General features: G+C 37.4%; 1 protein-coding gene across 3 annotated transcripts in view; it reads right to left on the reverse strand.

Annotated features, from left to right (window-relative positions):
* LOC122798373 (potassium voltage-gated channel subfamily B member 2-like) overlaps positions 1 to 21,186 on the reverse strand; it is a 1,036,924-nt gene extending 1,015,738 nt beyond the window's left edge. Inside the window, exons 1-2 of one of the 3 annotated variants that reach the window (XM_044067238.1) lie at positions 20,515 to 21,186; positions 4,539 to 5,220 (exon numbers count right to left, since the gene is read on the reverse strand). In XM_044067238.1, the coding sequence (XP_043923173.1) occupies positions 4,539 to 5,117 (579 nt within the window). In that variant the 5' untranslated portion in view covers positions 5,118 to 5,220; positions 20,515 to 21,186. Of the gene's footprint in view, positions 1 to 4,538; positions 5,221 to 19,740; positions 20,487 to 20,514 lie in introns of those variants that run through there. The other 2 variants (XM_044067239.1, XM_044067241.1) reach the window with 2 other exon arrangements.
* Positions 21,187 to 25,065: the final 3,879 nt, after the last annotated feature.

Consider the following 25,065-nt stretch of genomic DNA (forward strand, 5'->3'; position numbering starts at 1 on the left):
ATTTCTCTTTCATTGCTACAGATACATGCAATTACTCTATGCCCATCGAATAAGAAAAAGTTATTTGCAACCCCCCACATCAGCAAATTAACAATTAGAAAGATTCTGCAAAGTTGCTAGCAATAAAATGTCAACAATAAGAAAAGAGGCAAGCCAGTAAATAACTGAATAATAAATAAACACACACACACACACACACACACACACACACACACACACACACACACACACACACACACACACACACACACACACACACATGCACACACGCACATACATGAGCAAGAAGTAAAAAAGTATTCCCTTAGTAAGTAAATGTGCTCAATGCAGTATAACTCAGACAGCCCTCATTAACAAGACAACTGGTCACTTCGCAGATAACATTCCCTACCCTCAGATAAATCTGTGACAGAAAAAGAAAAGTAAATCACATTAATGTAAACAGTAATATTAACAAAAAAAATCAGAGCTAATAATGAGTACCATAAAAGAGTCATGACATAAATTCATACATAGATTATCAACCAGTCCTAGCAGAGGACAAGATATCACAAAGATGTACAAAATGTACATGAATTGATGTGCATAATTTGCCAGCAGTCCTTAGTCTGACCATATTTCTGTTTTAAGTAATTTTACAAAAAACATGGATCTGTAGCTTTACTGAACTTTTGTTTATAGAATTAATTTATTAATAATTATGCAACAACCCCCCATTAATATTCCAAAACGTGCACGCTGATTGGTCAGCGTGCTCATTGTAAATCAGACTTATACTAATGGAAAAAGATCTGGTCGCCCGGACTTTTTCTATTAGTGTGTCTTTTTTTTTTTGTTGAACAGCAACGGAGAACGGAAAAGCTCCATTGCTGTTATCTCGCTATGTTAAATGAGACTTTTCAAGCCTGCCAGAAAGAAGCCTCTTAAACGAGTTTAACATAACGAGATATCTTAAAAAAAAGCAACGGAGATCTTCCTTTCTCCATTGCTTCCACACACACCTCTGATATACTGCGTAACCATACGCATGCACAGTACATCAGAACTGCCGCAGAATACTGGACAGCTGCGGAAGGGCAGCAAGGAGGCATTATACAATGTCATTATTTAAGAAAAGTAAGTATTTTCTTTCTTGAATAATGTCATTGTATAATAGCAATAACCCACTTCTGGGTGTGGATAATGCTGGAATTACCCACAGTTGTCTTTGTTTGGCCACTCGGGTTTCGGCCTCATGACCAAACCACACCAACCATGGGTAAATCCAGCATTACCCACACCCAGGCATGGGTTATTGCTTAAGTATAAAATGTTTTTATGAATTCTTCTGCAATGTTTATCATTATATGTGTTGACTGTATATTCCAGTTATCCTGCATATGCTCTAGATGTCAGAAAAAAGTTTTATGTTTCTTTCTTCCTACATCTTAGTCTCATACCCTGTACTTTGTAATTACCTTCTGTAGTATTTGGTACATTATTGTTACTTTTAATGGATGTTTCTGTTATAATCTATCCCCCCCCCACTTTAAAGGAAAAATGAACACTGAGGCCTTTCAGCTGCAGATTCATACTACAAATCAATTATTAGTTCCTGTTACAGTATTTCTGTGGCTATTCATTTTATCTTCCTCGAAAGTTCAACACTGCTCACCTGTTCTCTTTTCTTTTCTGCTCCTTCTTTCCTAGCATGCAACCTGCTAAGTTGAAACAATCTTTAAAAACAGTCAAGCAGTCTCCCTCATGATATGTCAGCATACTTCATCTGCCCCTTCCCCCAATCCCATATTATTACAGCTAAAGAAGTATCCTCAGCACAGGCTCACTTTAGGTCCTTAGATATTTTTCTCTCATTATCCACTATCTGATGCTTACAAGAAATGCTGTCTTCCAACATGTAAACAACCATATGCAAAAATATGCAAACTCACTTATCTCATTCACTCCTTTTTAGGGGTTAATTCAAAGTAAGGAAATTATTTTGCAAAGGACATAGTAAAATTACATTTTTATAGATATGACAAATTTTCCAAATGAGTTATTGTAATTGATTTTTTTAGCTGTGCCTACCTTAAAATGTTCTTAGTGACATCAGCAAAGAGCCTTTCACTCCAGCTCACCCTGAATATGCATCACTGAAAACATTTGTAAAGACTGGACCTTGCGCAGCTTCAAAGAAAGCAAGACTCTCAGTGTTTACTTCTAACAACTGAGGTAATTTGTATCCCCCCTTTCACTTCTGAAATTGGAAAACAATCCATGAATGGACTTTTAGTCATCTGAAGATGTTTATAACTAAAGCCAATGTCTATTTTTTGGTAGGCCTGATGAGTCCTGGTTGTCAGAGAAAAAAAAAAATCACTTTTGTCTTTTCAAGCCTGCCAGAAAGAAGCCTGTACTAAACTGAGTCCTGTTTGTACTGGATTTGAAAGTCTTTTTACTGAATAAGCGGAGTTGATTGGCATCTTCTTAGTAATTGCCTCCTCTCTTCTAGTCCCAGTCCTAACAAAATTACGGAGATTTAGGGAAAATTCTATTGCTCAGTTTAACAAATAAACAAGCAATTCTTCAAGAAGCAATGACAGTCTCACTGAAACCGACAATTCTTTTGTACCAACAGCTCACTAAGCAAGTGTAAGCATATTTCTAACTTTTTAGCTCTTCGTCTTTTCTAGAGTTTCACTATATGTACGTTATAGAGACATTTGCATTTTTATTTTGCTGTGCCATTGGTTATCATTTTATGACACATCCTCTCTGTAATAAAATAAGTACTTGCATTATTGCTAAGTTATCTCTTCACCAGCATCATATCACATTTTGCTTAAATACATTCATATATTCTGTTCTATCTTGTACACCACTGTAAGATACTTGTATGTGCACACCCTAGCTGCACCAGAATAAAGAATTTTCAATAAATGTATTTTGGCTTTTGGAAGAAGCTCTTGTCACCCCATCTTTTGATTGCTTCAGCTGTTATGTTTTCTTTAGCTACATTTTCTTCAGCTTAACAGACTATTCTGGCTAAACCCTCACTAGACAGTCTCAGTCTTATATTTCTTTCACAGCATCCCGTTGTCTAGACTGATTCCAAGGTTTATTAAATGCAATTCTTGCATTAATTTTGTTGCTTCCATGGAACACAGCCAATCCTCTACATATATATTAATTTCACAAGGCCACAAAGCTTAAAGAAGTCTTCGTTTTGAATCTAAATTATTCTGCTAAAAGTGGTGCTAACAGTTTCAATAGCAATAACAAATGAACCTCCAAGAAACAAATGCATGAAATAGTAATTATTTCATACTTCAATCAAGCAATACATTATGACTATGAATCTAGAGTTTTTTCAAGTATTGTAGCACATGGTATAGTTCTGGTTATGTTGTCTATAGGGAATACATCACAAAAACATTGCTATGACATCAAAAGTACTTACTGGTGTTACTAAATGCAAGTCTCCAGCTGTACATACTTCAGTTTCATCTATTCTTAACTACAGTGCATAGCAGTTCATTGTCAAAGCCTTTACCATCACTGAAGTATGAAGCATAAACAGAGTTGGATTTACAATTCAGTTTTGTACCATAATAATGCATGTAGTAATGTGCCAGACTGCAACAAGGCATTTCATGCTAATCCTCAGCATTCTGTCTGTGATACAAATGTAGATTATGGTGATGCTCTTAAGCTGCTTGAGAATAATAACAGAAACGTGGGATACATCATTTTCTACAGCAGATCCCTGCAGCGTGAAGATGTACACATCTGTCTAATGTTTTAGATAAACTACATACCAAGCACAACTGAGATAATGATCGTACAAACCACTTCACCAGTATTAAGGATGCAGTGAAGACTCTAAGCACATCTTTTCTAGAATGGCAACAAGCTATAAAACAGTAGGATTTCTGAGGCCGTAACTATAACAGTTAGTGAATACTTCACAAATGTATACTTTACTGATGCTCTAAATGTTTGCTTGCTTGTACTGTATTTATAGAGCTTGCTTGTTTGTATGTTGTAAGAAACCTTTAATCTAATCTTAGCATACATAATAAACGTGTAATGCTACATGCTCACTGATCTAAAAATACACAGATAACTCTTTTGGACCAACTTTATACATGTTTTATATTTTCCAAAAGTGACAACACAACAGAAAAACTATTCAAAGATAGTGCTGAATATAACAGCACAGTCTATAAGCAAAGCACCAACGATAAGACGGTGAACAATATACAAATAACAGCAAGCATTTTCAAAGTCTTTGAGAGAGAGATAGTAACCTCCAGCAGTAGACAGACTTCACAGTATATCCTAATATGATTGTGTGTGTTAATTAGTATTCTGAATTTACCTAGACCTAAAATAAAAATTTCAAGGCATTTTCATAGGAAAGCTCAACCACAGAATGATTAATTTTATTACTGGAGATGCACTATGCTTCTACCATCCCTTCAGGAGTAGAAGACACCATTTTAGTGACCAGAGTCATCATTATGTCCTAGGCAATATACATTCTACTCTCTTACCTTTGCAGCAACTGATGAATTGGGTTTCTCTAACAAGTCCCACAGTTTCTTCCTCTTTTCTGCACAGCAAGTGTTATCAAACTCTTCTCCTTCTCTGTCCCTCATGGTTTCAGCCTCTCTCCTTAGTTCTTCGTTCATCTGTTCCTTCTTCTGGTGGTACCTCGCTTGGCAACATGACTCCAAGTAGATCTCATCAATACCCCAGTAGTCAAGTTCCTGGCCAAAGGACAGGGCACACATTTCTTCCATCATGTGCAACTTCCCTGTTCTGTAAAAGTTTAAAATAGAAGTAAAGGCTCCTGGGTGGCGATCAAAAAAATATTCATTTTCACTCAGGCTGTAGTCATCACAAATCTCCAGTAGTGCTTCATGTGTATTACAATCTCTGAGCTTTCCTAGTCTTGTTCTTGGAAGTCTGTCAAGGGTCCTCCACAAAACTTCATGATTTAATCCACCAACATTTATTCGCACTCTCCTGGAACAAGACTTGCTCCTGATAATCTCCATTGGATCAGGGGGAAGAGATGTTGTGGATTTGGATGCCTGCCTGGTCATTCCTGAGGATATTTTCTCTGCCATGACAGGATGGTTTCAGGTTTCAGAAAGTTTCTACCAGTAACAGTCAACTAAATGTTAAGATTCAAGTGGGGTCTTGTTTAGACAGGATCCTCCATACTGGAAACTACAAAATAAGAAATATCTGGTCAAGACCACATTTATTATTGTACATTAAATTCTGCATGCCAATTTGTTTTCCAACACAGAATTACCATGCAATTTTTATATGACTATGAAACATGTACCTATCTAAATCAGCACTTTTATTTCTCCACTGTATGCAGTGCATTACAAAACATACAACTTAAACTATGCTGAAGAAACTGAAGGTATATATTGACAATGATGATATTTTTTCATAACCAGCCACATTCCTGAAAGCAGCAGAAAAAAATGTGGTCAGAAATTAGGTACATGAAACTTCCTCAGGGCACTAATCCCTTCCCTTTTACCCACAATGCTATGCAAATAAAAAATCCTCTCCAGATCTCTCTCATGCTAAGCAAAAGCAAAGCAAAGTATCATAATTACAATAATTACATGCAGGTCAGGTCAGCAACAGGAAAGATGGAAGCTGATGAGGTACGCTGACAAGGATAGCCATGCTCAAATAAATCTTTCATTATGGAAGGTACAAAACTTTATATCTGGTATGAGGAGGCCCATCCTCTCTATTTGCCTAAGTGTGACTCTTAGCAAGTCATTTAAGCATTTAACTTGACAGTGCTCCTCCTAGGCTGAGTCTGAAGAAAGTCCATATTGGACACTACTCTATCATATTTAACAAATGAAAAAAAAAATGAATGTACAAATACAAACATAACAAACAGCCATGCTCATCCTTCTAGGTGGCTCAACCATAGGAATATACCTTTGAGAACTCTGGCCTCAAAGAAAGACTGACATCTCGAAATAGGTATAGATATAGATCTACATATTACATTCAACTTGCAGTGTCTTGCAAGAGTGTTTAGTGAAGTTCAATCAGATGCTGCACAAATATCAACCAAAGCTGGGTTTTGAAAGAATGAACATGAGGCAGCCCTGCTCTAATGAATGTGCCCTTGACTGTGAAGGCAAAGGTTTTTTTTTTTGTATTTCTAATAACAAAAAAAAAAATTAATACAACCAGACAACCATTTTGATAATGTCACTTCAGAAATCTTCAGTCATAATTTCTTATTAGAAATGACATACATAACTGAATCTTTTCTTAAACATTTGTTTCTGGCTACATAAAATCTGAGCTGTTTGTGGATATGTAATGTAATGCTACAAATATTGACCTCTACCTGAGTAGTTTGGAAACAATAGAAGAATACAGGCAAGTGGATAGACTAGTTGAGGTTAGTCTAAATGGCTGCCTTAGACATCAAAATTGACTTGCTCATTAAAAAAAAAAAAAAAAAACTTTGTATTTGTGAAATAAACAAGGTACACAGAGTATATTCATAAGGTTTGCAATTTTGAAGTTTCTCTAGATGACATAATGGCTACTAGAAAGATTGTCACAAGACATGAACTTCAGCTTAGCAGTTGCAGCTGGCTCAGGAGGAGGAAGGATAAGATTGTTAGGTACAAAGTATGAGTTCTATGGAGAAAGAGGGTTCTTGAGCAGAGGCCTGATTAGGTATGTACCATTACAAAATGCCTTATTTACAGTTAAGTAGGCCATAGAACTGCAGCCTTGACAGAAATTATAAACAGCAATGAGGTGACCTATTATGGTGGAATAACAGAATCTTCTATAAAAAGTTTGAGAAAGGTAGCCTAGCATGACAGGTCCAGGAGGAATGAAGGGATACAAACCTGTAAAGGGAAACAATATAGAAAAACATGCACATTTGCTCTTATATGTCTAGTACTGGGCCTGTGAACAGATGTAAGAATTTGGACTACACTGCAGAGTATGCATGTTTGGAAATTAGTAGAACTGCAAAAGACCTGCACTTAGTTCAAGGGAGCAGAGATTTAAATCATGCTTACTGGTGGGGTGGGTCAGGTGGTATTTGAAAAGCTTCATATTTGGAAATTGCTGTATACATTGAGACCTGAATAAGGACAACCAAACAACTCAAGGTCAAAATGGGGCTATGAGAATGACTTTGGACTTGTTCTGCCTGACTTTCTGAAAGAACTTTGGAAAAAGGGGAAATGGGAGAAAGTAAGAAGGAGCTGTGAGTACCATTTCTAGATGACAGATCTGGGAAAAGAGGCTTCTGCACTTGGTGTTGGTCAGGGATGCAAGCAGATCACAGCATTGCTTCTACAAGTAACACAACAGCTACCATACCACTAACAGGCTGAAAGGTCACATATGAGGCCTCAGTAAGCAACAACTGCTGCTGTCTACTAAACAGCTGTCTTTCCCAAAAGTATATTTGGCAATCAGAAAGTGGTCTTTTGACATAACCCATTTCCGATAATTACTGCTGCTCAACAGAGAGGGTAGGAATATAACAAGAGGTAAAAGAACTGGAAGTGAGATATTTAGAAAAGGGAAGGAACAATTTCCATTGAAATAAATATAATTTGTGGGAACAGCATACACAGAATAATATTTAGGAGGAGGAGGAGGAGTGAGGTTAACAAGAAGAGAGTAATTGAGCAGCTCATGTAATGTTGGAGTGAATACATGAAAATAATAAAAAATATCTTTAAGGTTTGTTGTCTTTTCTGTTAATGGATGTGTACCTATGTCATTAACTTTGATTTAATAAAGCCGTTTAAAAAAACAAAGAGGGTAAACATGGGTCCCCCACTCCCCCTTGCCTGTTTATATACCAAACTACTGCAGTGTTCTTTATGGTGATGGACACAGCACCCTAAGGCAAAGAAACTTGAATGTCCTGCAGTCTTAAGAGGACTTCCCTTATCTGCAGAACACTGATGCGCAAAGTGGCCTCCAGCTGTGACTATCTACTTTTGACAGTTGACCCTTCCCAGTAACTCCTACCATAAGGTAAGCTCATTCATGTCAACAGACACTAAGAAGGATACTGAGAAGACTTCTGAAGTTATGTTTGGAGTGTAAGGACACCACTTAACATGTAATTTGCAAGCAATGGGACTTTTAATGGTCACTGGTTGTGTAATCTGGGACACCTGAACATTCAATGTCTACTAAAAAAACTTGCATGAAATGCCTTCTGAAAGGTACCATATAGACTGTCACTATCATCATTTCCAAAGCCCTTAGGCATATGAAAACAACCCAATAATTAACAATTGTAAAACCAAATTTGATAATAGAAAGAGCTTGTCCAGGAGAAGCTAAGCCCTGTACAACAGAGTGCCCAGGATAGTCCAGTACTGTAGTATAGAGGGATAAAATCCTGATTACAACACAGACAACCTTGAATTCAAAAAGTGGCTTGGACACTGGAAAAGCCACACAATGGATGATAGGTCTGAATGGTTTGCACTGGCTTGCCCATCCTTGGGGGAGGGAAAGGGTGGTCTCAGTCAGGCCAACCTGCTCATATTCAAGTGGAGGCCTGCACATTACCAGTGGTCACATCATCAGATGACATGAACTTGATGACGATAAGTAGGTGGCAACAGACTTTATGGATGTATAGGTGGGCACACACACATAATGGGAGGGCAAAGAGAGTGCATATGTAGCAAGGCAGGTACACATGTCGGCCAACAGCAGTAGGGTTAGACCCATACACTTATTCCCTCAAAATGCTGACAAGAACACAGACATTGCTGAGGGTGCCTTTATGACAGCCCCCCCCCCCCCACACACTCCCCAAGCCTGCTCTTTCCCTTAATGGAGAAATATCCAGGACAGGAGATTGAATGGACTAGGCTCATAGTCAGAAGGCTTGATGGGTGAGAGACAAGGTACAAAACAGCACCTAAAGAAAAAAAAAGACATAGCACCTAGTATACAGCCTGTAAAAGTCATTATCTGAGAGGACTCTCATCCCTAGGGACTGAAAGAAACTAAGTCAGAACTCCCAAGAAGACATCAACCTACTCTGGGAGACAGGAGATACAGAATTGTAGAGTTTGGAATTGTAATGACTGGCTCCTACCCAGAAACCTCCATTTCTCCTTGTCAGTTTTGATATAGAGGAAGGTATATTGGAGATCCAAAACACATCCAGTCTCCTTCCAATGGGAAGGATGAACTGCACTATACCCATCCAAAAGCTTTCCTTGGAGATAAATGTATTTTTAGGCTACTCAAGTCAAATACAGACATTAGATCATTTGCATTTTGGGGTATCAAAAATAACCTAGAGTAATAAACCAATTCTATGTGGTCTGGTGGAAATCATTGGATGGCTATTTTCACAGACTATTTTCTGTGTGATGCTTAACACTTTTTTTTGCCGCACTCTACTAATTGAGTGGGACACCTGGCAAGAGAAGACACTGGAACTAGGGCTGGGAGTAGACGGGAACAGTGTAGCCTCTGGACTGGATATAAACTGACCTTACCAGTTGTCCTTTTCTTTGGAAAGTTAAGACTGTAAGTGAAAGGATAAATGGCTCATGAAGGCCCAAGGAGGGAGACAATTGAGTAAAGTAGGACTACAGTTCCCTGCTTTTTTGAGTGCTTCTTGACTGGTGACCATTCTGTAAGTTACCATGTTTCATTCTGCATCTGTGGTTATTTTAATGCTGTTAACCATGCCTAAACCAGAGCTGATATGGGGTTTTGTTGCATTCTTAATAAAAGGTGTGATGTACAATAAGGACTTTTACTGCAACAGACAGAAAGGTCTTTCCTTCCCTTTTCATATACTCTGGCTTTAACTCGGGGATCAAGAGTAAACCCACTAAAAGGGCAGGGCATTAATAAAGGCCACTTTGGTGTCCTCTGTGAAGTTTGTCAAATGGAGTCAGTTGTCTCAGCATAAGGAAATACTGGCAAATGCTACTCAACTCAAACTCTCAGCCAAATTCCAAGTAAATCAGTAATTGCAGGCATTAGAGTGAGACAGGCAATGGATGACAGAATTACCACCTATGTCTGTAGCCTAGGTTTAAGCTTGCTGTCTAGCAGTTCATAGTCAGATTCTAGCAGGAGCTAACAAATGAGATGCATCACTCACTGGATATCTGAAAGGTAATTAATGGCCCTCAATGAAAAAGTAGAGGCCACACGAGTATGTTTCCATATTTATTTACATCACTTGACTACTTACCTGGGGGATGAGCAGCAGTGGCCTTCAGTGTCAGAGCCTTATTTAGGGCAGCCACAAGAACAATGTAATCAGGTCTGAGAGTCAGTACAACAAAATCCTTCCTTGAAAGGCCAGAGGCTCATCAGGGCATATGCAGCTTTTGTTGCCACTCTTTACCATTTATTTATTGGTGGGACCTCCCAGAAAGAAAATTGAGAAATCTGAAAAGCCTCTTGCAGAGTTTTCTTTGGAGAGGTCATGGGGTCTGTGGGCCATGCTCCTCTCTGCCTCATTATTTCAAGAACTTCCCCAAATATGGAGTCATCGAGGGAAGGAGAGGAATGCACACCCTCTATTCCTTAATATGTAGGGAAGAAATGTCTGAAGAACAGCCTACATGCATTATCTTGCAAGTCTGCTTTTTTTCAGGCCATGGAAGTGATGAGCTTGAAGATGACAAAGAAACTAGGATGCATCCAGACAACACAATAATAGCTTATATGAAGTTGTAGGTTCTCTATCCTGCTATTTCACAAGTGGAACATTTATGGCCGACGTCAACATCATCAAGATAAAGGCACTGAGGACCTTATATAAAGAACTGTCTGTAGTGAAGCACTGAAGGCTCAGGCCATTAGCTCCAAATGTCAAAGACCAAAGTCTGCTAGAGAAGGCACTGGTATTAATGAACTTGGAATTAAGCTGAACACTGTTGTCCTGGTCTCTGACATTGAAATTGACAATCCCATCAATCCTCAGTTTGATACTGAGGATCATGACCCCTAAAGCCTAAAAGCTGACCACAACAAGCCTGACATCAATGCTAACAAGATTACTGCCAAGCTTGTTCTCAAGTTTCTGACGTCTGACCACTGGAATGAGATCATAGTCACCAACAATATCAGTGTCAAGGCCATTGACACTAATTACAAACAGCACCAGAGATAATTTTCCAATCTCCCTGCCACTTGTGCTGAAATGGGGGGGGGGGGGGGGCTAGTGAAATAAACTGTGTAGATCTTGTCACAGTTAAAGTGACTACAAAGCTGCCTCAATTTGCTGAAAATCCAATGGGGAAGAGGCAGCAGGCATTTTTGGTGCGCTCTAATCATTGCTTTCACAAACCTAAAGTAGTTGTTTTCTGTTGGATACACAGAAATTGAGTAGGATCTTGTTGAAGGTTGGAAGTCTTATGCCCATGTAATGAGATATCTCTTTATTAGTGCAAAATGTTAGGCCAGCAGTTATGATCATTTTTTTGTGGTGAAACTTGTAGTAACAACTTTTACTTGTAACTTAAAAACACATCACCTGAATGTGAAAAATGCATTTTATCATCAGAAATACTCAGTCTAAATGTGCAAAATGCATATTACTGCAAACATAGTTTCTTAGATTGGTGATCTGGAGGGAATTCTGTATGTTTTTCCATCTTGTACTTTTAATTATTCCTGTGGATGAGAGAGTCTCCATTGGTAATCACCAGTATGTCTCCCAGAGTGGAGGGAACTGACCCCAAAGTGGCCTTTGAGGTCAAAATTCCCACAACAAAGATGCAAGAACTCTTTCCATTTTAAACAGTTTAACTTATGTCTCCTTTTTTCTTGAGTATTGAATTTTGTGACAGCATAAAAATGCTTTTCACAGAAACAATGAACACACAAACAGCACTTGTCTAGGAGTAGACCACATTTACATTTCTTAATTGCTTTATAGGATCATAGGAGGTTACTAGGCTAATGGCCCTAGGGCCTTTACAAGCCTAGCCATGTATTAATCTCTGTACCCTAATTGACTATAGTTAGATGTTCATTGTTAGTAGAGTGATTATATGTATCTAGGATACTATCCATAATAGGAATAATAAAAATAATAGGAATAATAATAATGACGGGGGGGTATGGCATAATGGTTGAGGTCTTTACCTCATAGACACAAAGTACAAGGTTTGATTCTATCCTTGGAATATTGGCTGAGTTTAAAATGGTCCTGCAGGGCAGTTAGCCTAGTATATATCTATGAATAATAACAGCACAGAACAGCAAAACTGAGAACCAACAACTGTAAATAGTTAAATAAGAACAATAAATTAGTAATTTGCCTAGCAGTAACAGAAGTAAATCCATGAAAAAGAGCAAAGTGAGAACATGCCTGAGGCTTGGGGTGGGATAGGAACAAAGCAGCAAAGACTCCAAAAACGAGGAAAAAAATGAATTATAAGACCTGTAAATTTAATCAGAGGATAGTGCTAAATAAAATGACTTAATACTAGTAAATAAGAATTGAACTTTGAATATTTTTCAGAAAATAATGCTACTTTTATCAGCAGTCTAGAGGCATTTAGCAGATGTAATTAGCTTCAGTGCATAGAAAATGAGATATAGAGAACAATGTCTCTTTGCAGAGCATTCTGGGTAAAAGGGAAATGGCTAGTAGACTCTGAAAGATTCAGAAGCTGAGCTGCCCAAGGCCTAATGATATTAGGTCTTCTGTCGGTGATGAAACATATTCTCAGTCCAGATCAACAGATTTAACTGCAGCAGCATAATCCTTTCAAAGAGTGGGCCTTTGAATCTTAGGAATTTACTTTAATATCAACCATTTTTTTCTCTAGCTGCTTCACATATTCACACAGAGGGCTGTAGATATCTATCTATGTTAGTTATACATGAGGAGCACAGATAATTACTTACTAGCTATTAGTGCATTATTGAACTGTAAGAGACACAGCTCAGCAACATAGCAACACAATAATTGCGATGATATATATACATATATATAGACAACATATGATAATGGATGCCCTTACCTTCAGAGTCCTGATAAGACATTAAAGTTCATAATAAATGTGGGTGTTACTAGAAGGAGCACAATATGTGGTTTTGCTTCAGTAATGTTGACAGACATCTCTAATTTAGGCTGGTGTAGGTAAAATTAGGGTAGTGTAAAAGTCAAACATGGGTTGTTGCACTGCACTCAACATAACAATGAACAAAAGGGCAAACAAAATGTATGTGATACGCAGCAGGGCTAGTCACCTGGTGGTGTGAACATTGGCTCTAATCCCATGTAGAAAATGTGAAAAAAGAGTGTTGAAACCGATGCCAATATGCAAACAACTGTAGTGGAGTTCATGCACACATAGGTCTATTGTCTAAAACAAAGTGTTTACATGCAACAGATAAGACACATATCCTTGGGAAATAGAGCTTCACATCTCAGAAGTCAAAGGGCTTGTGAAGGCAGATTTTCTTGCAGTGGAGGTTTCACTTTCCACCAACATCCAGACACCTCTGTCAGTAGTTCAGTGTAGATGCTTAAGCTAGCACTGCCAATAATGTTTCAGTAAGCACCTCCCAGGTTTAAATATCTTGGTAATAAAACAATTACACATATTTTGGTTTTGCAACCACTAAAACAACAAACACTACCACTACTCCAGTTAATAGTGCAGTAATACACACTTAAGGTCATATTAAGATACTCATGCAGAGAATGGTAGATCAGGGACTCAAAAGACAACACTAAAGATGCACTTATTTAAGTTACTTATAAAAGGGTAAGAAAAAACAAGTTAGCTTGGAAGAAACAAGCTCCTTTAACAAGCAGCAAACAGAAGTATGGTTTGCAGAATCCATTTACACAAAATATTAGGGCCCCTATCTGGTGTAATTATCTCACACACACACACACACACACACACACACACACACACACACACACACACACACACACACACACACACACACACACACACACACACACACACACACACACACACACACACACACACACACACACACACACACACACACACGTACACTGCAAGCCAATGTATGGTACCAACTCAGCTCAGTGTTATGGGGATACTTAATTGTGTGCAATACAGTTTCTGCCTCACATCTGTATGTATAAAGCAGATAGCAATTTTTTGTGACATGAATGTTTTGAAGAAAAATAAAAGAAGCTGCTAAAGTCCATTGACATGCCTTGTCAAAACCAAGGGAGAAAATATCTGGATATTAAAAAAAAATCTGTTTCTTTTGTTTATATATATTTTATGTAAGAGAACTATCTTCAAATCCAGCCAATATAAAATGTGGTGGATGTCATCACAGTTAATATTTAAACATACTTCCAGCCTGATGTAGCCAGCTAAACCTCAACTGTTTAGACAACCTGGAATTATGTAAAAAAAATTGGGAGTGAGCAATTTTGCCATTTCTGCAACAATAAGTTATATCTGTAGAAAGAAACTTCAGAACCTAGCAAATCCACTCTGTGTGCTCTAGCTACACTGCTGTAAACCCCATTCAAATCTAAATTAAGAAAAGAAAACTACAAGCTTTTAATATTGCATGTCTGTGGTCATGAAAAAGGGATAAAATGATGCTGCCATATCATTAACTCTTCAAGCAGATTAAGAATTCAGTGTCATGTTTTAAATGGCATCATATGACAGCTCACTTGACCTGTTTACAAAATGTACATCTTTACTTCTCAATCATAACTGTTAAATATTCTCACTTTTGACATTTAAAGCCAGTTTACACCATGGATTACAAATATACTGATAACATGTATGTCTAATCCCACAAATGCATGTACTTTGTGACTGAGTGATAGAACAGACAAATGGGGAGGGGAAGCTGATAGATGTGGTCCACCTAGATTTTACTAGCACATCTGACTCAGTACAGCACTAAAGAGTAGTTAGCATACCTTTCAACTGTCCAGATTTTCACAGAATGTCCAGATTTTTGCCTTCTACATTTGGTTTGTTCCTCATAAGACGTGTGGTTTTCTGGAAAATCAGTGAGGATTGGATTCACTAAATAATGACAGACATTTGAGTTTGAGACTTCATATTATTCAGAAAATGCATGGCAACACAGAACCTTTTATTCTACCAACTTTCTAAGTTTATAAGTGCAATATTTGAAATTTGTCCCTATTTTGGGCCCTCTGTAAAGAAAATTAGAAAGTAGGCTGGGGTAGTGTCCAAGGGGGAGGCTGTTGGGAATGAGTGAGATAATTACTGGAGAAGTATGATGCTGTATCAATGATGCTTTCAGAATAATGCTATTTTTTTTTTAAATTTCAATATTGTATAAGCCATAGAGTATGTTATTTTGATTGGGCTTGGACCCCAAGTGTTATTTCACTCACAGTACTGTAGTGGTGCAGAAGGGGGAAGTAAAACACTGCTGTACTGCTGTCCCATTTTGCAGAATGCAATGTTGTTATAGCATGTTCTATGCATTCTGTACACTTTTTTTGCAAATTATTGGATCAGTTGTTTGTACTCTTCATGAAAAAAAACTGCAGTTTAAAAGATCATTTGTTTGTATCTTCATGATAAAAAACAGAATGGCATACTATTTTGTTCTGGTACATAGGTGACATATTCATCAGCCATAAGCATGAAGACACCTGATCAGCAAATTTGCTACTGCAGAGGAAGAGAGCACTGTGTCATGTGACACACAGACACACACACACACACACACACACACACACACACACACACACAGTAGAAGCCATGTCAGACTGAGCACTGAAGGCAGAGGTGTGGAAGGTATGATGGACTCATGACATGCCATGATCAATACAAATAAAAATAAATAAATACAGATTTATTCAAGGATAACATGATTTACTTTAAGGGTATAGATAGGCATAGTCCATGTAATCCACTGTGTACATAGTAATGATAAGGAGGAAACTTTTGCCAAACTCAGTGGAACCAAGTGTTCCATCTTCAGATACTTAAAAGAAACTAAAAGGGTACAACATCAGCCAGCAAGAAACATACGTCTATTGAGATACAGTTGTTAAACGACTAGCCACCAAATGATAGACTTGTAATGTAATAATATGAGCACATGTTCCAGTTTTAATTCCATATTTGGAACATGTATGAAAATTAAAAAATGTAGTTATTCTGCAAGTTGAGTTAGCAGCACTGGAGTCTGCTACATATCTAAAATTTCTGAACCTTCCCGTGAAATATTTAACAGACTGAAGCCAATGTGGGCAAATGTAACAATCTCTGAGTAAAATTCAAGAACAAAAATGTCAAATTGAAGACACTTTATTTTTAAAAAATATTTGCTTGTTATGCTGTTCCTTGACAACATCAGTTTGGCTTTCACAAGGGAGCCTTTGTAATGGCATGCATGCATTGTGCGTGTTAACATATGTGGATTTACAATATAGTTTGTAATACTCCAGAGGATTATGCAGTTATTTTTATTTATTATGAAGTGTAGTTATATATCTGAAGGAGATCTGAGTCAGTTATTAATAACAACACAATTTGAGAGCTTAGCACAATGGGTGAAAAAAGATAGATTCACTAAGTGAATGCAGATAATACAAGTGTTAACTGCAGAAAACAGGATTTTCACTACTGACTGACATCACTTGGACAATTAAACATTTCTCTGCAATTTACAACACTCACAGAGTTTACCATATAACTTCAAGAGAATGTAGTCTGCAGAGCACAAACTGTATTTTTTGTTTTTGCATGTATTTTTTTTTTTGGGGGGGGGGGCTTCTTTTGCCTGTTTGCAATGGATTCACATTCTGGAAACAGACATTCAATTGTCAAATACTCATCTGAGTACCTGCACATAGTAGTACATAAATACTGTTTCTTCTGTAACTGCATGCATTGCTGATAGCAAACTTGTCAGCATCCTAGTGATGGTGGCAAATCTAACATGGTTTAAACAAAAGAAGAATTATTCCATTACCAACTTTAAGTAGATCCAGCAGTGTAATGTGGTTGGCCAGTCTTCCATTCTATTGGCTACAATGGTTAAAGCCAATCAGTTGTCCAGTCACTATGATTCATTTCTGCATTTCAGCTTCTCAATGTATGATACTAAGGATGACAGATAACAGACTAGCAAAAAAAGCATAGTTATGGGCAGTTATAGGTTTGAGTGACTGAGTGCCTGCTAGATGACATTACCCAAAGAGTGAAGCTCAACAGCTAATTTTAAATTACCTACCAAATATGAGACTATAACAATATGTGGTTAAGCCAAGCACCTATTAGCATTTGTTGTAGTGTAAGGGCCACTTTATATTACAGAAAGCAAACAGTATTGCCAGTTTGTAGCTATAATAGGACTGATCTGGGCAGAATATAACACATGACGACATACACATTAAAGAGATATTTTTTGTCAACAAAGACACAGTGTGTTGTAAGATATATGTCCTTTGGCTATGTGGGTAATATCTATTTAGTGCAGAATCCACCACATTCCATTATACTCATGAAATTATATATTTTGTTTGTTCTTCAGTCATACAGTGTGTATGTGTGCTGGGACATAATTTAAAATGTACTTTGGATGCATTTTAGAAACTACTTCTGCAAGATTGTTCTTTGAACCTCTGTCACAAATTGAAATATGCAATGACAGACAACAGGTAATGTAGAAATGATGTACCAACAAGCAGGTAGCCTGAGTTTGTAGATAACAGTTACGATGACTACAGCCAGCATAACCCACAACCCATCAGTGAGACTTATTATATAACAGACTTCTAAAAAACAGGACACCTTAGCAAGACCTAAAACTAAGACACTTTAACAAGTCTCTTGCTGTAATTTGTTTTGTTTTGCTTATGTCTAAGTCTATTTCTTTATTATATTTTTTCTGTATTTTGCTAGTTTTAAGCACACTGATGACGGTGTATAATGTAAGTAGTTATAATGTGAAAATAGTAAAAGAAATTAGTTTGGCAGAACTAATGGGATCATTTTAACATTCTTCAGAAGGGAAGGGCCTGAAGATGATACTGTGAAAAATGCCACTCCAAAAAAATTGCTATTAACCAGTGTTATAGTCCATTTATAAATTACACAATAATACATATCCTGAACTGCCTTTATGATTACATCGATTGCATAATCAAAACTTAGAAAACAGACTTGCCTTTAATGTTCCCAAAGCTAAGTAGCTCTGTTGGTGCCAAGTTTTAAGAAGTTACATATGATAACAAAAACGAAGCAAAGATTCCTAGAAAACTTCCTGTATGTAATAAGAGAGCTTGTTATTTTGTATGGAAATTCATACCAACGACAGAGCTCTTAAGTAAGGAGCTGCATTATTCTTAGTGAAAAATCAGCAGTCCTTACGTTATTTCAGGCACACTGCTATTGTAGCACTGATTCTGCAGTGTCTAAAATGAAGAATTTTACAACCACATTTAATTTTAGAAATAATCTCACAGAAAAGTAAATATGTTTATTTACAATGCCTATAAACAATAAACATGTGCATGCAGACAATAAGGATAAACTCTTCTGCTGGAATTTGCTGATTTATTGTCAAACTTCATGACAAAAAAATAACCTTATTACATAACAATGCCCATGCACTGTTGTGTTTTCTGATCTGCACTGAGTGCAACATGATGTTGCCCTGCACTTTACTCATCTGTGCTGTTTTGACTTTTAGAGCATCACAAATACACAATTTCAAGTACAAGTAATGGCTCTAGTTGTGAAAATGTTAAATGATATGCTGATGCTGGATCAAGTTTGTTTTTTTAAATAAAGCTTGCATAATTTTTTTTTCTAAATTACCATTAATGTAATTGTGCACAATAAATTGCTATCTACCAATTTGAGTAAACATACATAGGGTAATTGTTTAATCCTTTGGTTTCCATGGTAATATATATCTTGAACTTTGCTGTTAAGGTCTCAAGTTACACTGAAAGCTCTTGGCTGAATAATTACCATGTTCTACATATTTACTCATTCATAATTGTCAATATGTTATATAAATCACAACAGCTATGTGCAGCAGCAAGTTAACTATGCAATCTGTTATCTATCTATTGCTTGTAATTTGGCAAGTAATGACCCAGATGTGTACCGTCACATCTCTACAGTGGAATTAGGAATGGTAGATATGTAGTTACTTCCCTTTAACGGTGCTCCTACAAAATCAAAATGGCAAAGGTTGTACATAAAACTGGCTGAACTAGCTTTGAGCATCATTCTTAGTATGTAAAATAGATGGTTTGAATAAAAAGGCAAGTCTTCACATGCTGGAGCTACTTTAGTGGCAAAAGAAAATAACTAGTCATTTGGACTCAGACTGATTTATTTGCTTCTTCATGGACCAAATGTGAGCAACAATTAACACTTTACAAAGCTCCAAAGGTACCCCCCCCACGCACACACACACACACACACACACACACACACATACATTTTATCTCCCGTTTGGCCTTTCTAATTTATAAAATGGGCCATGAACACAGGTGTAATCTCAGGACAGTCCAGGGACGTGTCTATGGGTAGGGACGTAAATGTCCCCTTTGTGGAAAATAAAATAGTCGACAAACTCTGATGATCCCCTAGACCCGCTAACGTATTTTAGCACTAATCTTTTTGTATTGGCAGTTTGCCTAACTTGCTGAAAGAAAACAGTTTCATTTCCCCCTTCCAGAATCCAAGCACCTACATTTGCTTTTTGAAATAAGCCACAACCATAACCTTGTTCACCACTAAAGGGCAACGATGTTTTCCATGAAGCACTCGGTTCCAATCCTTCACATGACCGTCCCCGTCCATTTAAATCGATAAATCCTTACTTCTAATGAGCATACTCAATGCTCTAACGCACTTCTTGATAACATGACATAACAACCGTGATTATTACGTCGGAAATCTTAATAATCGTCTTATAAGGTGCGTATCATTGTTTAAAACTTGCTTGGAGAATCCAGTGAAGCAACAGAGGTAACTTTAATAGAAGCCGTCGCGCGATAAACGCTAACCTTAACCGAATATTTACAACTGACACGCGCCATTTGATAAAATAGAACGAGCCGCGTGAATTAGCTTTATTTTTTCAAACCAGGCTTTGAATGTAAAAGGCATTATATATGACATGACAAAAACAATGACAGCACTGCTTCTATTATCGATCCCATTATCTGATCACTGATGATAAAAAGGCCAATTTGCTAAATACTCCTTGTTATGACAGCCAAGGTAGAGTGATGCGCAGCCTTTCCATCAGTTTCTGGGTTTTAACACCACAATGATAATACGCAAAAGGCAAATGCTAAATCATAGCAAGCAAGAAACGTTTGCTCAGTTTGTTCCTGTCCTCCCCTCCCTGGCTGTCTTGAAACATGAACAGCCTTTATGCGCATAAAAAATAGCATCTGATAATATCCTGGCATCCTGTATGAAAGCCATTATAGCGTAAGAAGAAAGATTTGCAACAAACCTTACAGGCATGGAGAACGTAAATCATAGAACAGCCAGCAGCTGACGCTGACGAGGAAGGCTTTGGGAATCCCTTTGGTGGTTTATCTCTCAGTAATCTGTCAAACAGATCTGTGGTTCCCCAAACACAATGGCGTTAATTCTATATTTCTGACTGGAGAATACCGATCTAATGCTTGAGCAGAGACTTGCAAAGCTGAAGTGAAGGGTGCTTGAATTCAGCGTCTCAGATAGCAACGGAAGGGGTGAAGAATGAGCAGCTCCAAGCGATGTAATCTCCATCCGTCTTTAATCTGGTAGCTGCCTTGTACGTATGTCACAGATGGGTGCAACCACAGTGAGCACAGATGGGTGCAACGCACACTGAGCTGCAGTAGCAGCAAGCAGCACATGCCGTCACTCCGAGTGAATGCAAGGTAGCGAACCTGTTGTAAGCACCAGTGCACTGACTGCATCATCGACTCGTCATCGGAGCCAAGGAGATGAAGGCAGCCATGGGTCACCATGGCTCAGATCTCAGAGAATAAAACAGAGCACATAAACATGCCTTCCCTGAAGGGCTTCTGCTTGCTCTAATGGTTCAGACAAATTACATGTTCAGAGCTTAATATGTATGTGTAGTGACGATTTTACAGATATATGACTTTGTGTGTCTCTGTCGCCCTGATACATTTAACTTGCTGCTTGGCAAACTTTTTTGTTTGTGTTCACAAAGAGACATACAGTATAAGTATCATCCTATCAATGCCATCCATCCTAAGCAACCTTTTTTATTTGTGCTGCAAACTTTTTGGGGTAGTATCCCAGACCTGACCTGTCGCGCTAAGCCTACATTACAACAGGCCTAGGCCTATGTACTCACTATGTTGACCTGACCTGTCTCTAACAAAGGTTACTAGTTAGTTGTACTTGCACTTTGCAACACAACAACATAACAACTCTATGTACAGGTCTGAGGGAAAGGGAAATGATGATGAAATGGCCTACATTTCAACACACACACACACACACACACTCACTTTGACCCCCTTGGGCTCCCCATACATGCACACTACTTTTTTTCCTTTTTTTCATTTTTTTTTTACTCTCAGCTTTTTTTTTCAATAATAAGTTATATGCTTCTATATGTGCATTTTGTTTTTTTTCTTTTTTTTAACCTTTTCATCCAATATAAATAAAATGATAATGATGATGATGATTAAGGAATCACTGTTGCTTCAGCTTTGTTGCTTTCCTTTTCCTTTTTTCCTTGCTTTTCCTGAACAAGTAATAACAAGAATAATAATAAAAATAACTAAAATAACTCAAATAACTCAAAGCCAGGGCCCAAGAAGAAGGAGGTTTTTTGTTAGGAGAGCATTTTAGATTTTTTTTCCAACATTTTTCTCCAAAAAATCATTGAAGACATAAGTTGTGGGATTAATTTTCAAAGCTGACAAAATAGTAGCTTTTACAGTACTAACAAGCCCAGTAGTTGTGAGAATGATAAGTCTTATCCATTTAGACAGTCTGTTGAGTAGGGGCCACCAGACTCCAAGAATATCTAAGTGTCTGAATGTCCTGTATATATATGTCTTACTTTCTTATATATAATTGTTAGTTACATTTTTTTTTTACAGAAGAATAAGAAATATAATGTGTGTCCTGGCATTATTAGTGTGCAAAAAGATAAAAATGTTTTTGTTTTTACACACACACACACACACACACACACACACACACACACACACACACACACACATACACAGCAGTGGCCACATATCACCGTATTGAAAAGTAAAATGTCCAAATGTCAAAAACTACAGTGCCAAAAAGTTCGGTCCGTTTTGAGATCGGTTTGTACAGGGAAGATGGGATATGCCATCTTTCCTGTAGTAGTGGTCTCTCGAGTTGGAATATATATATAGAGGGAGGGGGTGTGGGGGGCTCATAATAACTCATAATAAGTTTGACTTCGCATTTGGCTTGAGCATTTTCATTTTTTTCTTTTTCAACATTTTGATATAGATAAATTAAGAGTTATAGTATCTGGTGTTCGGTATTATTTATAAAACTACCTGTCAGATAAACTATCCCTGATGACCAAGCATCATCTCTTCTTCATACAAAACTGATAGTTTATGCTGACCGTTAGATTTCATTTGTGCTGCTGGACATCACTATTCATTTATAAGCTTAAACCGTACTGTCATGTTAAGATTTTGGTTAAAAGTTCTCATTTCGTTTGCCGTTTTCCAGTACAAATATACGGTATGGCTTTGTCACGGTTCCCTCCTTGTGGCACCCGTTTGTTTGAAATTATTTCCCAGATTTTAAGCGGCACTGCTAATCGTACCCCCTCATTTGTTCCTTATTTTCGGAAAAGTCCCTGATTGTTTGCTCAATTTATAGCTCCATCTCTTAATCCCTCCTCAAACTGGTGACTGTAGGAGAAAAAGTAGTGAATTACCCTTAATAATGACAATAATTAGAGATGCAGACTTATTTTACTTCAGAAAAAATATATGAATTTACTTTTTCTTATTTTATCAATGTCTGAAGTGAATAGTACTAATACTTTTGATGTGGCCCTGATGATTTCTGGAATTGCCCCCGATTCTGTTGAGATTTGCCCCTGACTGGTTGGCAGGGTTGCCACCTTTTCAAATGCCCAAAGGGGGACTTTTTTGTAGAAATGTGAGATTTTGCCGGACAAAATATAACCACGGCCAGTGCAAGGGACAGAACTTCACTTTTTTGTCAAAATAAAATCTTATTTTGTAGCATTTGACTTACTTATGCTATTCCATATAATATTTATGTGTTCCAGATACAAAATAACTGTGTTCTGCAACTATTAAAGAAACCGTAAGAATATATTTTGACTTAAAAATCTCAGGACATTTGGCATTTTTAGGTTATTTCGCAAGACACCACTGCCCAAAGTGGGACTGTCCCTCGCAAAGAGAGGGACAGGTGGTAACCCCACTTGTTGGGGGCTATGGTGCTAACCTTTTCTCTTTATGTACATTTGAGACGTGCTTTTTGCGGGAAGCTAAAACATTTTAATAAGAACGATCAGGCGTAATTACAGGTTTGTTATTTTGTGTTGAAGATACTAGGGTTACCACCTGTTCCACTTTGCGAGGGACAGTCCCTCTTTGGGCAGTTGTGTCCTGACAAAAAATTGTAAAAATGGCAAACGTTCTGAGATTTTAGGACAGAATTATTTCCTATATTTTATGTAATAGTTGCATAAAACAGTTATTCCGTATCTAAAATACCTAAATGTTATAAGAAACAGAATAAGCAACTAAAATGCTACAAGAATAAGCTTTTATTTAGGCAAAATATTTAAGTTCTAACTTTTGTACTGACCGTGGGTATGTGTCGGCCTGTAAAATCTGATGTTTGTACCAAAAATGTCCCACTTTGGCCATTTGAAAAGGTGGCAACCCTAGAATATACCTACCCTTTAAGAGTGTCTTTCAGACTAGTGGCAGCTTTCACATTTTAGCCTGTAAAAGGATGGCTAGAATAAGAAGTCAGAATGGGAAACCAGTAGTATATTCCTGTACCTATAAACCTCTTCGAGCAAGACATCTGGACAAAGCCATAAATAATGGGGACACAAAGACTCAAAAATAAGGACGATTTTTAAAATATTGTTCTTACCAACTTAAACAGTTGACAGACTAACACGTTTTTTAACACGAATTTTCCGAAGGGCATGAAGTCTGAAACTAAAATGTCTGTCATTATTTTCTGACTTCAGTCTTTCACGACTTGCCAACGATTTGCCAGAAAAACATAATTTTATAAAAAAAGAACTAAAAAAATAAGGCAAAAAATCGCCGGTTCTAAGTCGAGTTAAGTTCAGAGACATTTCTGATCGAGCAAATGATCACTACTACTTGCATTGCAAGAGGGCTGCGCTATGCGCTATTAATGCTGTCATTGAGTAGCGCTACGCTTCTTATTTGAATCAGGACAAAAATAATACAGGAGAAAAACCCTAAGTCAGGGACACTTTTTAAGGAGTGGTGTTAATTTTGAAACTTAGCAGAATGAGGACATGATTAACCATGCATTTTCTGAAGTAAAATATGCCTGTAAATCTGTAACTTTAATTATTATTATTATTTTTTAAAGTAAGCAACCGCTTTTAATATAAAAAATATCGATTTTAAGAGATGCAGAGCAAAATGTTGACATAAAATCAGAGACGTCCTTGAAAATCAGAGACAGTTCAGTGGTATGACTACAGTCTACGTGCCCCGCTTTTCAGTCAATATCCTTTTTTGCCTAGCTTTACTGTTTTACTTTTGTTTCCTAAAGCAAACTAGCTAGCACTGTTAGTAAAACTGCATGTGTTTATAGACATGTAAACTGTAAAACCATTGAATAAGGTTTATAGAAGTTATTCCATGCCAGCTCAGGGTATGGGTTACTGTCTGTAGATGTACTGTGTACAAAGTGTTGTAAGTGTTAGAAGCTCTCATTTGTCTAGTACTGTGCTATCATTCGTGATGGTCACAGCAGCACTTATCATCATCATCGGCATCGTTTTTCT

This window comes from Protopterus annectens, chromosome 3.part1 (genome assembly GCF_019279795.1).
Source record: "Protopterus annectens isolate FY-2018-M chromosome 3.part1, PAN1.0, whole genome shotgun sequence".
NCBI classification, from domain to species: domain Eukaryota; kingdom Metazoa; phylum Chordata; order Ceratodontiformes; family Protopteridae; genus Protopterus; species Protopterus annectens.